Source organism: Phoenix dactylifera, unplaced genomic scaffold (assembly GCF_009389715.1).
Source record: "Phoenix dactylifera cultivar Barhee BC4 unplaced genomic scaffold, palm_55x_up_171113_PBpolish2nd_filt_p 000046F, whole genome shotgun sequence".
Taxonomy (NCBI): Eukaryota; Viridiplantae; Streptophyta; class Magnoliopsida; order Arecales; family Arecaceae; genus Phoenix; species Phoenix dactylifera.
In genome coordinates this window covers 391,645-406,377 of record NW_024067669.1, presented here as the reverse complement: position 1 = coordinate 406,377, position 14,733 = coordinate 391,645, and the positions used below count along the sequence as shown (strand labels likewise).

Sequence of the window (14,733 nt, the reverse complement as noted above, 5' to 3'; positions counted from 1 at the left end):
AGAACAGAGAGCCCTCCAAGGAGTAACAGAACATCTCGAAGTCGATCAAAATAAGAAAGGCGCAACTGGACAAGGCTAGCATCTCAACAAAAACCATCTCAACAGCCTAGTAATCTAACCAGAGAGGACATGCAATGATTGTTGGTGGATGGGCAAAAAGGTTGCAGTGAAGATTTTTGACTCCATTTGGTAATCATTTGTAATGAAATGGTACTCAATGAATGAAATTAAAGTCCAAAAAGTGCTAGCTTTACTGCAGAATAGGAATTTCAAATTAGTGTCAATAAATATCAAAAGACAACAACTACATACAATGGCACAACATTGCCGAGCCATAAGTGTTGTTTAGCCCTTCAACGAAATGACCGAACTAGCTCAAAATCAAGAACAGTCCAGTTTTGCTCAACCTTTCCGTAGAAGTCGTGCTAATCTCACCATACTCAAGTGGTTGGAGTGTTCATGTCCACGACATGCATGTCTTGCCCTCTTCTTCATTCATTTGAAAATCATGTTTCCAGATCTCAACTAACTAGGAAACCATGTCATGAACTTATCCTTGACCTTCTGTTTCTTGGATTTCCATGCATCATCAAAATTCAAAAAAAGAAACAATATCAGAAAAAACAACTCGCTGAGAGAAACATTATCACATTTACATGAAATTGAGCTTTAACATGAAAAGGTTAGCATGTCTTTACACAACTACCCTCTTAACATATGTAAAGGTTAGCATGTCTTTACACAATTACCCTCTTCACAAATGTAAACTGGTGTTAGTTCCGAGAAGAAAATTAACATCAAGCAATAAAAGATCACTGAAGATTAATATCTTTGGTCGCTGCCCTCAACCACATTATCCTCCTAATACCTGTGGTCTTCAAGAATATGTGTTGATTATACTCCTCCTTGAAGATAAATAGGGCCTTCACGTATAACTCATTATCGATGTCTTTCATGAGATTGAGCTCTTCCAGGCATTCATCAAGTAGACTCAACTTTTCATCTTTTGCCTCTTCAGCCGATATTCGTCTCTTTGAGGCTTCTGCGATTTCCCGCAGGGCTAATAACGCATCATCTGATTGCCGTCGAGACTTTCTACTATTTCCTCTTAAGATATTTAAAGGTGCAGCTCGACGGATGTAAAAATTTTCTGCTTCAGGAACATCCTGTGGCACCTCTGCATGTATGTCAGCAGATGTAGCCATAGGATCGTTAGATGTTTGTGGGGTATCCGCAAAAGAGTTCAATGTCCCATCACCTTCACCTAAATTGCCATTTGTGTCATTTCTTTCACCATAATGAATCCTAGAAGAGGACGCACCGTTGCTTTTTGATGCTGACGATCCAAAAGTAACCTCCAGTTCATTAATAAAAGGTGTTTGCCTCGTCCGGTATAGCTTTGCTTCAGGATTTTTCTGCGCAACATAATAATATAAATAATTCAATCTGGTTATCAGATAAAATATTTCAACTTCAAAAGGTTTAGAATCACACCCTAACATATTCATCCCATTCAGCATCATCTGCAGTCACCATTTGCATTTTATGATCCCAACTAAAACCTGCATGGTTCTTTATAGCACTAACTATCCGATATTCCCGTTTATAAAACCTCAGACGATTTTTCAAATGATCAACATCATAACGCAGCCTCGTACGTTCATTGAACCTATCCACCATGTCAAACCAGGCATCCCTTGTAAAGCCCGCACCCACTCTAGCACCAGCAAGAGTTTGCTCTACCATCAAATCAATAAGCACTCGATCATGCTCTCTTGTCCAATACACTCGTGCTTGGTTTGCCGTTGCAACTTCCTTTCTTTTCAATTTTGTGCCGCTCTTGCTATCCATTCTATAGATACAAGTAAATTAAGGGAATCAGCAATACCAAACTTAGACACAAGAATTGCAAATGAACAAATTAAAAGAAAAGGCAGCAGCATCCTAATCCTTGTAGTGAATGGATGGTGTAAAGAAGGTCCACAGTATTGAAGAATCTAAAGTCAAGGCATGAATATATCGATTACCATACACAACATTTAGAATGAAATGACCTTTGTAATAGATACAGAGGAAAAAAGATAACAAAAATGAGGTGTACAAAAATACAGTAAAAGAGAACATAGAAAATATGTCTAATCAAAAGCATGGAGACATAAAATTTGGAGAGAGAGCTCTTCATTTGACATTGTTTAGAAAATGAGACCGTCTTGGCCCGGAATGACTAATAAATATATGAAACCAGTTAAAAATGAAATGCTAAGGAAAGCTATGACCAATTGCCATCAAAATTTGCAAGCAGGGATTGCAAGCAAAATTACAGTTATGTAAACCTGAAAATCAAATCATAAAACCATCAGAATGGACACTATTATCTTTCCTATAATGTTTCTTTCATGGCTTCAAGGATAATTGCATGATGCTAATAAATTTTCATACAACCCACATCTGGTCTAAAGCATGCTGATACAAGCAAGGGGATGCCTCAAAATATGACCATAGGGGTGCAACTTGGTTTGGGCTCAACTTGAACCCTCCCGACCAACCCACTCATTCTATATGGTTGGGTTGAATTTTATAAACTTGGGTCGGGCTTGGGCTCAAAAATGAAGAAATACGATCTCAAGCAGTGTTGTGTTAGAGCTGACCCTCAATCCAACCGGAACCCGATCCTAACTCAACCCGACCCGATATATAAATAAATAAATAAATCATATTTATGTTGCATATATGTTACTTATATGTTTATTAATTATCGTTAAGCTTATTAAATTGTTTAACTGTATCATTGAAATTTACGGATGATTAGGCCACAATTCACAAATATTAATTCAATCAAAATGTCCTAGACCTTTCCCTTATCTTAAAATTCCCATTCAACCAGATTTAATTCAATTAACATGGTACAACTTAACTCAACCTTACTAACCCGACTCGACCAAGCTAGCCCGACCCAACCTGAATTAAGCTTTATAATAGGATGGGTTTTTTGCATGAATATCCTTCTAAATATCGGATTTTGCATGAATACCCTTCCAAAATTGATATTTGCATGTATACCTTCGTAAAATATTTGTTTTGCTATTATACCCTTTTTTATTCTTATTTTTACATAGGTACCCATGCCCTCTAACGCCGTTAAAAAATTAACGGTTTTAAATTAAAATGACTAAAATATCCTTAACGAGTAGGCGTGTAAATAGAAATTTTTATAAAGATATACAAGTAAATAGAAACTTTACCATGCTTTTGGATAAGAATTTGGGCAAATCTAATTAATCATATCATAATTATGGGGTGCTGGGCGACCCATGACTCGAAAGACTTGCAATTTACCTCCGGTCCGAATAGTTGAGTGTTCCCTCTCTCCCTTCAAAAGTTAAAAGAAACAAAAACCAAAAAACAGAAGGAAAAAAAAAAGCCAGCTACCGAGACACCAGAGGTATCAACAGTGTAATAGATCGAGGGAGAATCCTGACGGGCCGAGGTTCCTTTGGATTCTGTGAACCTATGGTTGTTGCTATCCTTCCACACTTCAACCCTACTCCCCTTAGGGCTTTTCCTCCTCATGGACTGGCATTTCCCATCCCTTTAGAGAATAATAAGGCCATGGGAGCAAGCTAACAAGCTCCTAAGAAACCCATATCTCCTTCCTGTCTGCCTTGAAAACCCGCCATAAATTCACTTAAAAACGACCAATAGTACCACCACCCACACACAGAAAAAAGAAGAGACTCTCTTGCTTGTTATCACAAAGCAAACTCATTTCTCTGAGCTTTTGCTGGATTTTCAGTGGCTTTGTGCAGCCTTTATCCTGATTTTGTTTCTCTTTTTCTGTTTCCATTACCACCAACTCAGTGCTGTTAAAGCCACCTACTTAGCATCATTTCTGGTCCTTAGATAAGCCACCTTCTTTCCAACTCAAACCAGCAGTCCTCTCTCCCTCTTATGGGCCCAAGAGATTCTGAAGCAGAGCACAGCTGTGTGGAGCTCCTGTCTTCTTCTTCTTCTTCTTCTGGCACAAGAACAGCTGTGTGGAACGCCCGCGATCGGGGTCCCGATACGCGGGGGGCGGGGGGGAAGCCGGGCACCGGGGGGGGGGGGGGGTGCTGAAGCCGGGATGGGGAGGGGAGGGGAGGGGAGGGAAGAGGAAGGCACTGGGGGTGGGGTGGGGTTGGGGGGAGGGGAGGAAAGGAAAGAGTAAGGATAATAACGCCATTTCAAATTTTTATTTTATTTTTAATTAATATAAATATGATTTTTTTTAACATTGTTAGAACAACCGTTATATTAGGGGTATTTGTACAATAACAGAGTTTTACGAGGGTATACCTGCAAATATCAATTTTGGAAGGGTATTCACGCAAAATTCGATATTGAGAAGGGTATCCATGCAAAAAACCCTAATAGGATTGGGTTGGGCTGGGCTGGCTTAGGGAAATCCTAACTGAGATTAGTTTGTGTTGGATTAGGGTTTGCCCTTAACCCAACCCTCCCTACCTAAGTTGTAGCCCTCTATGACCATGCCGATAGTGAATAAAATTACAACCATAGAGCTCTAACTGGTTTTTAACTTGATGACTTAGAATTTCATGTCTCACAATTGTCTTGTCAAAACCATAGGACAAAACTCTGAATCTAGTGGATCAGTAAACTCAACCCAACTCAGCTAAGCTTGAATCCCAAACTAGTTGGGGTTGGCTACATGAATTATTTCCTCTATTCCGCATTGTTTAGGGTCTCACTTTCTAAAAGATATGGCAATATCAGGTTCTATCATACTGCTTCCTCCCATGTGATTTTCAGTCTACCTCTATCTTTCTTTCCTTCTACATACATCAAATCACTCCTTCATACCGGCGTATCCCTCAGCCTACATTGTACATATCCAAACCATCTAAGTCATTCATCTAGTGGACCAATAAAATGCCCAGAAACTATTTTCCTTTTTGTTGTTCATTCAGTTTTACTATCACCTTGTTCCATGACCCTGAAGGTCATAATTGCGCTCCAAAAGTCAAAAAGAAATAAAAACCATAAGGACTAGGGAACCTCAATAGGTAAAACTAACGTTGAAAGAAAAGTGCATAACCACATATATATCAGATATAGCATGATAATATTTTGACACAAATATCTATAATGGCTGCAAACAAATAAGGCTGTGAAATTGGATTTGAGGAAGATATATATTTGATTTAAAGATATGAATATGAATGTGGTCAAGGTAAACAACAGAGTTCTGGCCCATGGGATGCATTGTTCACAGCTGCATGGCTTAATAGATAGTTGTTTCATACATGGATTCTGATTTGCACACATAATCTATATTCATATCCAAAAGCAAATCTTATCAATTATCATGGATACTGATATCAAAACTAATTGAGTATATTCAGCTCCCTTTTCATCCATTATTCAAGTTAAAATGAAAGCACTGCCCGCCACACAAAGCCATTAACTAAACTGCCCGGAGGGAAGCAAAGAAAACTGAAGAGAAGAGGGACGAAAAAAGGGATCTGAGTGGGGATGGAACTTCTTTCCCCTCCTAACTTGTCTTGATATCCTAATTAAATTTGATGGAATCTGCAGAGTAGATCAGATTTACTTGGGGCAAAAAGAGGAACTGGTTCTGCAATATATTGAAATTGGAATGGTGAGACAGTTAATGGGAGCACTTATACTTGATAATCTGATTGAAGCAGGTGGGGCAAAGAGACACTAAATATCCCATCCAACGATAAGGTTTATTTTTTGAATTATTTTATTCTCCCAAGACAACAAGCATATCCCATTGATTCTTACACTTCAAATCAGCAGATAACAGTGGCATATAGAATAGAATGCTATGATTAGGTACCAGGGTTGACATTGACATCAAAAGAAGCCCAAAAAATTTGAGTAAGATAGCTCACAAAGATATGCAAATGATGCTCAAGTCGCATTTAGAGTTAAATATTTTAACTTGGATAACATAATGTCCAGCAAGAAAAAGTAAGTCACAATCATAATAAAAGCGGCAGTTATACATACAGGGATCTTAATTACTAACATGCCATTGATGATTTGAATAATCATGCAAGCGAAAGCATTACAGAGAAAAATGCTTTCCTTGTGCCACACAGTAAAAAAAAAATTAACCACTGAAGAAGTAGAGGAAAATCTCACAACCTACTGACAAAATGCAATAAAGTGAGCTCAGCAATCCATATTCATATTGATGATTGAAAAATGCTGCTCTAGCACAAGATCCTCATCATTCTAGCTTATATGTTAAAAAGTAGTGCTAGCTTACATGCATGAAAAGATGATAACCATCTACACAAGAGGTGTTCTTCACCCATTGACCTACTTTGCAGGAGCTCATTGGCACCTCAGGTGGATTCAAGAAAGGGGGCTAAAAGCTCATGCAAGCAGCATATACATGAGTTTTATCTACACCACTTGCAAACTATTCCAGGACTCAGTTGATCAATGAACAGCATTGATGAAGAGATTTTGTAAACAAAAAAGCAAGCAAAGTAACCACATGAAAATTATTATCCAAAATTTTTCATGCTAAATTTATTTTAAAAATTGTATTCATTCTCACAAATCAATGTACATGATCTAATGCCCAAGTTCATAATTCTTGTCATGTCATTTATGTCTAATTGTAGCATAGGGCCATGCTTATGACATCATGACCTCCAAAAACCACTCCATTTTGAAAAGTCTCAGTTGACTTCCCTCATAGTCTAAAACGTAACATGTGGTCAGATGTGAAAAGATTTTACTTTCAAAAAAGCATCATGCATGCAAACAAATATACAACCCGGTTATTTTCTTTTTAAAAAAAACACTTCCAATAATGGAGAATTTGGTATTGGATTAGGCTAAAGACTTGACTAACCAAGCAATTCAAAACTGCGATCTAGAATTTACATGTTAATTAACGAAAGCCAAAATAAAGCAATAGATGTTTAAGAGTTAAGGATTAGAAAATAAATTTTGTTATACATCAAATTAGATGTTGAAAGAAAGATGCTAGCAAGCAAGAGATTTCTGATCTCTATCTTATTGGTTATACTCCAAATGATATAGGTCCATGAAAATATTAGAAGGTCCACCTCTCAAAACACATCGCCTCACCATCCCTTCACTAAATTGTGGAACAAACCCCATGCAATCCAGACATGTCAGCAAGAGGACAAAGTTTTAGGTGTTATCAAAAGCTGGCTCCCTGAGCATTGTTCTAGAACCATTCCCTAGAGACGCATGCCGGACAGATATACATGCTTTAAGATGCAGAACCTCACTATTGCGGATACAGTGTATTAAAGGTGAACCAAATGCATGTATATCTTAATTACAGAGTTGTTAGCTATATTTAAATCAACCATCCTCCACCCCCGCCCCCACCAAAAAAAAAAAAAAGTGATCGAAATCCATGCTGGTCCGCTTCCAGTTAAACCTAATAGATTCAAAAAGTTTTATTTTGTTGTTAGCAAAAGAAGATGAACTATTTCTGGCTTTCTGCAAGACTCCCATTTTAGCTAATCAGAATCCCAATTTTCTCCATATTGAAGAACAGGCAGGATTTATTTAGATGTAAATGGCTAACAAAAAAAGAAGGTTTATTTCGAGAAACCTAAGAATAATATAAAATAAATTCTATTATTGAATGCTTCGAAAATGTCAGAAATCTCGTGCGGAAATGATCATTCATTGTATCCAAAGATGCTCCATAATCACAAGATCTTCATCATTCTTTTCATATTACTCAAGACAAAACAAAATCGAGAACCAAAGGGGAGAGAAAGATACCATAAAAAAAAGACAATTTCATCATGAAGCAAGGGGTGGGCAGAATCCTAACCTCGACATTTCTGGAAATCAAGAAGAAGAAAGGAGCAATCGAACGAATCGATCCAAATAGCTAGCAAAAACCCCGGCGCGAGAACTCCTTCGCTCCCTCTTCGAGCAGCATCTAGGGAAGTTAACACACGATAATCCTCGCAATCTGAACCCTAGACTTTATCCCCCATCTCGACCGTCCGCTGAGATTCCAACGATCGGATGGTATATATGGTCACACGTGGAGAGAATAAGGAACTATCTAAAGGAAATCACCTCTTAACTCTTGAGAATGCGAAGAAGATAAAATAAAATAAGGAAAGAGACAAATCGGAGACGTCCGCTGCTGATTGAACGGACACCGATCGATCTACCGTCGTTCCGGAGCGGCCGGCGATTTCGAGCTGTTTCGCCTAGCCCCCCTCCCCGCCGTGGACTCGGCGGCTCCGGCGAGGCCCTTCGTCCCTCCTCTCCTCGCCCCGGCGGGGACTGGGGAGTCTAAGCTATGTCATTTGCCCAGGGTTAGGCTCGATGGAGGGCGTGCTGTTATGTGAGCTTCTCCGGGAGGGGGAAGGGGTACAAGGGGCTTTGGGAGTTTCTAGATCTCTTAGACCTCGTCCCGGAAGCGTCGTGATCCGTGCACCGAACGGAACAGACGACGGTGGCGACATGGCATCGCAGACGGGAGCTGCGGTGCTTTGAGATTTGTGTAACAGATTTCGGCCTAGTTTGGAGACGGAATAAGGAGAAGGGATAAGGCATTTATCCCGCTCAATCGCCGCCACCGGGATAAATAATGCCCGACAGACCAAATTGCGGGGTGGAACCATCTGTTCTTGGCAATTCGGTCAACCACGGATAATCAGGAATCAATGGGTTCTTTCATAAATAAAAGGTCCGATCACAGAAAGCTTTGAGATCAGAACAGAAGAGATGATCTCATGCCAACCTTCTTCTCATGTTCACTTTTGAAGGCCCAATTAAGATGGTCTCCTATGTAATTTGCAAACACAATAAACTTTAAGGGCATCTTTGGTTGAAGAGAGCTGAGGTTTACAATGAGAAGAAAAATGAATGGCTTCTATTCTAGCTGTTTGACTGGATGGAGTTCTATTTTTATTTTGATTTTTAAAAAAAAATAGAAATCCACTGATCCCCTAAAATCTAATTTGAACTCCCATCTAGTATTTAAACTATTTTGATTTCGATTCCAATTTACGTCGCGGACCAAAAAAAAATAGTCAAATTTGATATGCTTTTGGCTTAGAGTTGAACCGTGCTCAAGTTAACTCAGCTCAACGAATTTTAATCCCAAACTAGTTCAAATCGCTTACATCATTTTTCTCTATTTCGTTTTTTTTAGGGTCACGCTTTCTGAACCTGAACCTGGGTTTGATGACCCAAACAAACTTAAAAATTTTCATCCCAACCTTGACTAACCCCATGTTCAACTTGCACTGCATACCTCAGGTTCTGCATTAACCAGGCAAGCCAGACCTACCGTGGGGTCAGCATGAAAATGTTGGGCCAGGGTCAGACCAATTACATTACAGCGCTAAAAAATTCCAAGGTGGGATTTTTTAGTCTTTTCAAAAGTGTCGAGATATATCCTTCTCCGCGCTCTCTCGCTCTCGCGTATATAAACCATTGCTAGGGTTTTGAGGAGCCGCCCGGAGACGAGAAGAGGAGGCCATCGCTGCCCCCACGTGGAGTCGGTGCGGCGCAGAGGTAATGATCCGGTCTTCCTTCCACTCTATTTCTTAGGGCTTCTCCGTTCCAGTTGTTCCTGTCAATTCGCGAAATCTCAACCTTGGAATTTGGATCCACTTAAGTGTCAGATTGGTGTCCCGTTTCTGAGAAGATTCTAGTGTTTCTTCGCAAAATGTGGTTTTGATTCTCCCTTTACGAACGGTTTAGGCTGTGACAAAGATGCCAATGCTGTTAACTCGTGGATCGAGTTTGATTCGTGTTGGATTAATTGTTCTCCTGTAAATATTTCGGTAAAAAACTTTTTACCTGCTTGCTTATGATCCGCGATTTTCATGTTGATTTTTCGGCAACTTTGTTTTTTTGGGTTAAATTCGTATCTTTGGATTTGTAATCTGGGCTCCTCGTGAACTGTTCATATATTTGATATAAAATACAATATCTGTCTACAAGAAATCCCCAGTTTTGTTATGTAGCAAGTAATTTATGAAAAGTTTTTCCTTCTATCAGTATGATTTTTTTTTTGATCTTATGATGACGATCCAAACACTGAAAGGAGCTAAATTTAATTTGCGATGTACTGAAACCAAATTCATGTGTTTGTTTTACTTCTTTATGTCAAACGATCACTTTTCTTCCCTTTGATAGATATTGATAGGCTCTGTGAATAAATGTATGCTCAGATAGTTAAAACTGGATTTCGGGTTGTGCTTATCCCCGGATTTTGTTTCTATAACTTTACCTATTGGTATTTCAGGGTGAAGGGAACTAAATAAGATGTCTCACCGGAAGTTTGAGCACCCTAGGCATGGGTCCCTTGGGTTTCTCCCAAGGAAGCGAGCTTCTCGCCACCGTGGGAAAGGTAAACTTTATTGCCATCAATTTTGCAGAATCATTCATATTCTGTTTTGTATTTTGTTTTTATGCCACCTATTTGTGTGTGTATGTTTTTCTTTTGTTCTCTCCATCTAACCAATACCAGGTTTTTCTTTTATTGTTCTCTTTGCTTTTGTTGAGTTTTCCCTCTTGTTTTATCTGATGGTTATTCTTTTTTCCTTTTAATTTTGAGCAACAAATTTGGTGCATGCATCTATAAATAAATGTCTTTTATAGTATGTTTTACTTTTTTTCCCCTGATGCTTTATCATTCCAAACATGTTATGTTGAACTATAATATTTTTAGTTTTCTCTTTTTCTCCTTTACAAGCTGATCTTTTGCTCATGTAAGTGTCACCGTTTGCCAGTATTTTTTAGACTTAATGCGAACTTTTGAAAATGTCAAATTGTTACATATGCAGTGTTTTTTTTGACATTGTTCTTATCATTGAAATGCTTTATATTGGCCTGTACTCTGCAAAGCCATGAAGTGAGGCTGTCTTTCCCCTTTTTTGATTGCATTTCATCCAACATTTCTTTGTCCCACTAAAAGTTTTTACGCTACCTCACTCATGAGTTTATGTACTAACATGATCAATACATGTAATTTCTTAATACAGTGAAGTCCTTCCCAAGGGACGACCCAACAAAACCGTGCAGGTTGACGGCCTTCCTTGGTTACAAGTCTGGAATGACTCACATTGTCCGTGAGGTTGAAAAACCAGGATCAAGTATGTACTCAATTTTTAGCTATTTTCTTCTTGTATATTATATGTTTGCAAATATTAATATGGTTAGCTTATGGATGCACTGCCTGTTCAGTAATCTTTCAAATGTATCTTTACAAATGGCTGATACATCTGTGTAGTGATAAGTCAAATATGTGCTTCCATTAGTTCTCTATGTGCTCAAAATGTTATGCTGTCATCATGTCAGCAGAAGTTATTATCATGAGGTAGCTTTGTTGATTTTTTTTTGTTTGTTAATGATTCAATGTGTCCTTATAAACTTGATGCTCGTTAACATTGTATGAAAGATTATTGGTGTTTTCTATACCATGTTTTCTTCTGACATGCAGAGCTTCACAAGAAGGAGACATGCGAGGCTGTAACTGTCATAGAAACTCCACCAATGGTTGTTGTTGGAGTTGTTGGTTACGTGAAGACACCACGTGGCCTTCGCACTCTTAATACAGTGTGGGCTCAGCATCTGAGTGAGGAACTGAGGAGGAGATTCTACAAGAACTGGTACAAGAGCAAGAAGAAGGCCTTTACAAAGTACTCCAAGAAATATGAATCTGAGGAGGGAAAGAAAGAGATTCAGATACAGCTAGAAAAGATGAAGAAATATGCATCTGTTGTTCGTGTACTGGCTCACACTCAGGTAAAGTTTGAGAACATGGTTTCAACTCATGCATACTGTCATTTTCTTCTATAAGCTTCCTGTTTTTTGGTTTGTTTTTAATATTTCTCGATCTGTCATAACTGAAGAAAATGTTTGGCTAAGGTAGTCCTGCATGGTTGCTTTCTGGTTGCGCGAGATAAAAATCTGTCATCAATTAAGTAGGTCATACATTCCTCAAACTGTTGTTGTAAGTCCTTTGGCAGGTACTTAAAATTGCCCTAGAAATTGGCTAGGTTTGATATAAGGTTAAGAACAAATGTTGAAACCCAAATTCTTATATATCTGTTTGTTGCTTGTTTAAAATTGACTTGTCCAAGAAACTGACTATGGTTTATATAAGGGACCAATGTTGAAACCCAAAGTCTTGTATATCTCAGTAGATCAATAAAACCCATTCTATATAAATACGTGAAGGACTGTATGCTTGGATCCATGCTACATTGCTTGTTGGAGCTCCATAAGCTATGTATGATGTAGTCATGGTTGATCATGGTGTTGGGAAAGGTTAGGAGTGCTGCCTGCTGATTTATGAATTAGACAATGTTGACAGGTTAGAGGGGTTTATTTGGATAGCCCCTTGGTTATAGAGATGTTGATTAACTTTTTGACTAGGAAGAGGTATAATTCTTTTTTATGGTCACTCTCTTCCTTTCATGAATTTGAGATTGGGCATAGGATAGGAATCACTTTTGGTTGGAATTTTGCACATATAATCCTTATTTAGTTTGCATCTAAACTTTTAGATCTGAAGCTAGATTTTTAATGCTAAAATCAAGTATCAAAGTTCACAAAATCAACAAAATTGGATTTCTACTTCTCAAAATCTAGTCCTCGTCATGATATCTTGATTTTTTTAAAATTGCTGATGAATGAGTGAAATTTCTCAGGTCGAAATTTTCAGTTCTGTAACTTGTTGGAGCATATAAATTATACTCTTTATATACCTTATTTTGCTAAAATTAACAAATCATTGTAATCTGCAGCTTAATAAGCATATATAAGATGATTACACTTGCTAAAGATTACTGCTTACTTGCCAGAATGATTGTGTATTTATCTGTCTTTGTGTGTGCACTGGCAAGTGCACACATTCTGTCTGATGGATATTCTAGCTGACAAGGTTCTGTCTCCATTAGTTGGCATGATTGACATGCATCACCCTGTATGAATCTTGATAATCCTCTCATTTGACTATAAGCGTTCGAGGGATGCAGTTGAGCTTTGTTAAATATTTTGAGCTGCACTAGCTGATCATGTTATTCAAGTCATTTCTGTTTTCTCTAAGGGACTGTTTGGATGGCTGGGCTTATATTTGTGGATTAGCGTCTGCCACTAAAGCTTTTGTTTGAGAAGAGACGAAGAAGCGAGGAAGTTTGAACGATTAGGGGAACCTCTGATCCACAAATCCCACATTGATCAAAATTGGGAGTGGTGGTTTGACTCAATCTCCTGATTACTCCTTCTCTCCATCTTTGTTCTTGACTCTAAACTCTTCCAGTGCACATTGTTCCCTGAATATTGAGTTTGCGAAATCTGAAACAGGCCCTAATTGCTTACTTTTTCTGGGAGGCTGTGTGTCTTTCATTTTTTCAACATTATTGATATCTAGTCATATGAATTTACTACTGAAATTTCATGTGTTCATCTTTCTGATTATTTGGTCTTTCTATGAGTCAATTTTTTTCAATGTATGACCTTTTAATCTTCCATTTCCATTTTTTCTAACGAATGATGCTTTCTGCTTGTCTATGTTTTAGATAAGGAAGATGAAGGGTCTGAAACAGAAAAAGGCTCACTTGATGGAGATTCAGGTGAACGGGGGGACTGTTGCACAGAAGGTGGACTATGCTTACAGCCTTTTTGAAAAGCAGTTCCCAGTCGATGCTGTGTTCCAGAAAGATGAGATGATTGATATCATTGGCGTAACCAAAGGTAAGGGCTATGAAGGTGTTGTAACTCGTTGGGGTGTCACCCGTCTTCCACGCAAAACTCACAGGGGACTTCGCAAGGTTGCCTGTATTGGTGCATGGCATCCCGCCAGGGTGTCCTTCACCGTTGCTCGTGCTGGGCAAAATGGATACCACCACCGCACTGAAATGAACAAGAAAGTCTACAGAATCGGGAAAGTTGGAAATGAGACACATACTGCCATTACTGAGTTTGACAGGTAATCTTCTCGTCTTTAGATACTCATTTTGGCATTACGAAGATCTAGCTGAGATATCAATTAAAATTATCCTCCCATGTGCTTTCACTGCTTCCAATGCAGTCTGTCAGCAAAACAACAGAGCGTGGTTTTACATTGGCAAGACATTTGATCATATCCCTCTCACATGATGCATTCGATATCTTTTGTTTAAACAGGACTGAGAAGGATGTTACCCCCATGGGTGGTTTTCCTCACTATGGTATAGTGAAAGATGACTATGTTATGATCAAGGGTTGTTGTGTTGGCCCAAAGAAGAGAGTTGTCACCCTTCGCCAGTCCCTGTTGAAACAGACTTCTCGTGTTGCTCTTGAGGAAATCAAACTCAAGTTCATCGATACCTCGTCCAAGTTTGGGCACGGACGATTCCAGACTACTCAAGAGAAGCAGAAGTTCTATGGTCGGCTGAAGGCTTGAGTTGTCTTTGCAAACATGGCAATAGATCATTTGATTAAATGTCTTCATTCAAGGCTCTGCTCTTGATTTTGGTCGGTTTACGTTTTCTTGAACATTCTAAAACTAGGAAATTCTGGACTTGTATGGTGATGAGCTACAATTTCACCCGTGTTTTTTCCTCTTATGTTGAGTTAAAGTTCGTTCGAGAAAATATGGAATTTGAAACAATTGGCTTTGCATCAGTCTCGTTTACATGGATTGAAATTTAGTTTACAGCTTATGGTGTCATTGATATCTCATTTTTTCGG

At 38.6% G+C, this 14,733-nt stretch overlaps 2 protein-coding genes across 4 annotated transcripts; one reads left to right on the top strand and one right to left on the bottom strand.

The window, feature by feature from the left end:
- Positions 1 to 222: 222 nt before the first annotated feature.
- On the bottom strand, positions 223 to 8,800 carry LOC103710092 (L10-interacting MYB domain-containing protein-like). Of its 3 annotated transcripts, none has more exons than XM_008795707.4 (4): positions 7,859 to 8,800; positions 1,495 to 1,852; positions 869 to 1,415; positions 223 to 570 (listed from the first exon to the last, which is right to left on the bottom strand). In XM_008795707.4, exons 1-4 carry the CDS (start codon positions 7,864 to 7,866, stop codon positions 551 to 553), a joined length of 933 nt encoding a protein of 310 aa, XP_008793929.2. In that variant the 5' UTR covers positions 7,867 to 8,800; the 3' UTR covers positions 223 to 550. The 3 variants fall into 3 exon arrangements, with proteins under 3 accessions (XP_008793929.2, XP_008793930.2, XP_008793928.2); XM_008795708.4 differs by having other exon boundaries at positions 223 to 564; positions 7,859 to 8,797; XM_008795706.4 differs by lacking the exon at positions 223 to 570 and having other exon boundaries at positions 615 to 1,415; positions 7,859 to 8,793.
- A 610-nt stretch (positions 8,801 to 9,410) lies between these two features.
- On the top strand, positions 9,411 to 14,667 carry LOC103710091 (60S ribosomal protein L3-2). Its single transcript, XM_008795705.3, has 6 exons — positions 9,411 to 9,564; positions 10,301 to 10,405; positions 11,040 to 11,150; positions 11,498 to 11,802; positions 13,581 to 13,990; positions 14,188 to 14,667. The coding sequence occupies exons 2-6, from the start codon at positions 10,321 to 10,323 to the stop codon at positions 14,444 to 14,446; spliced, it is 1,170 nt and encodes a 389-aa protein (XP_008793927.2). The 5' UTR covers positions 9,411 to 9,564; positions 10,301 to 10,320; the 3' UTR covers positions 14,447 to 14,667.
- Positions 14,668 to 14,733: the final 66 nt, after the last annotated feature.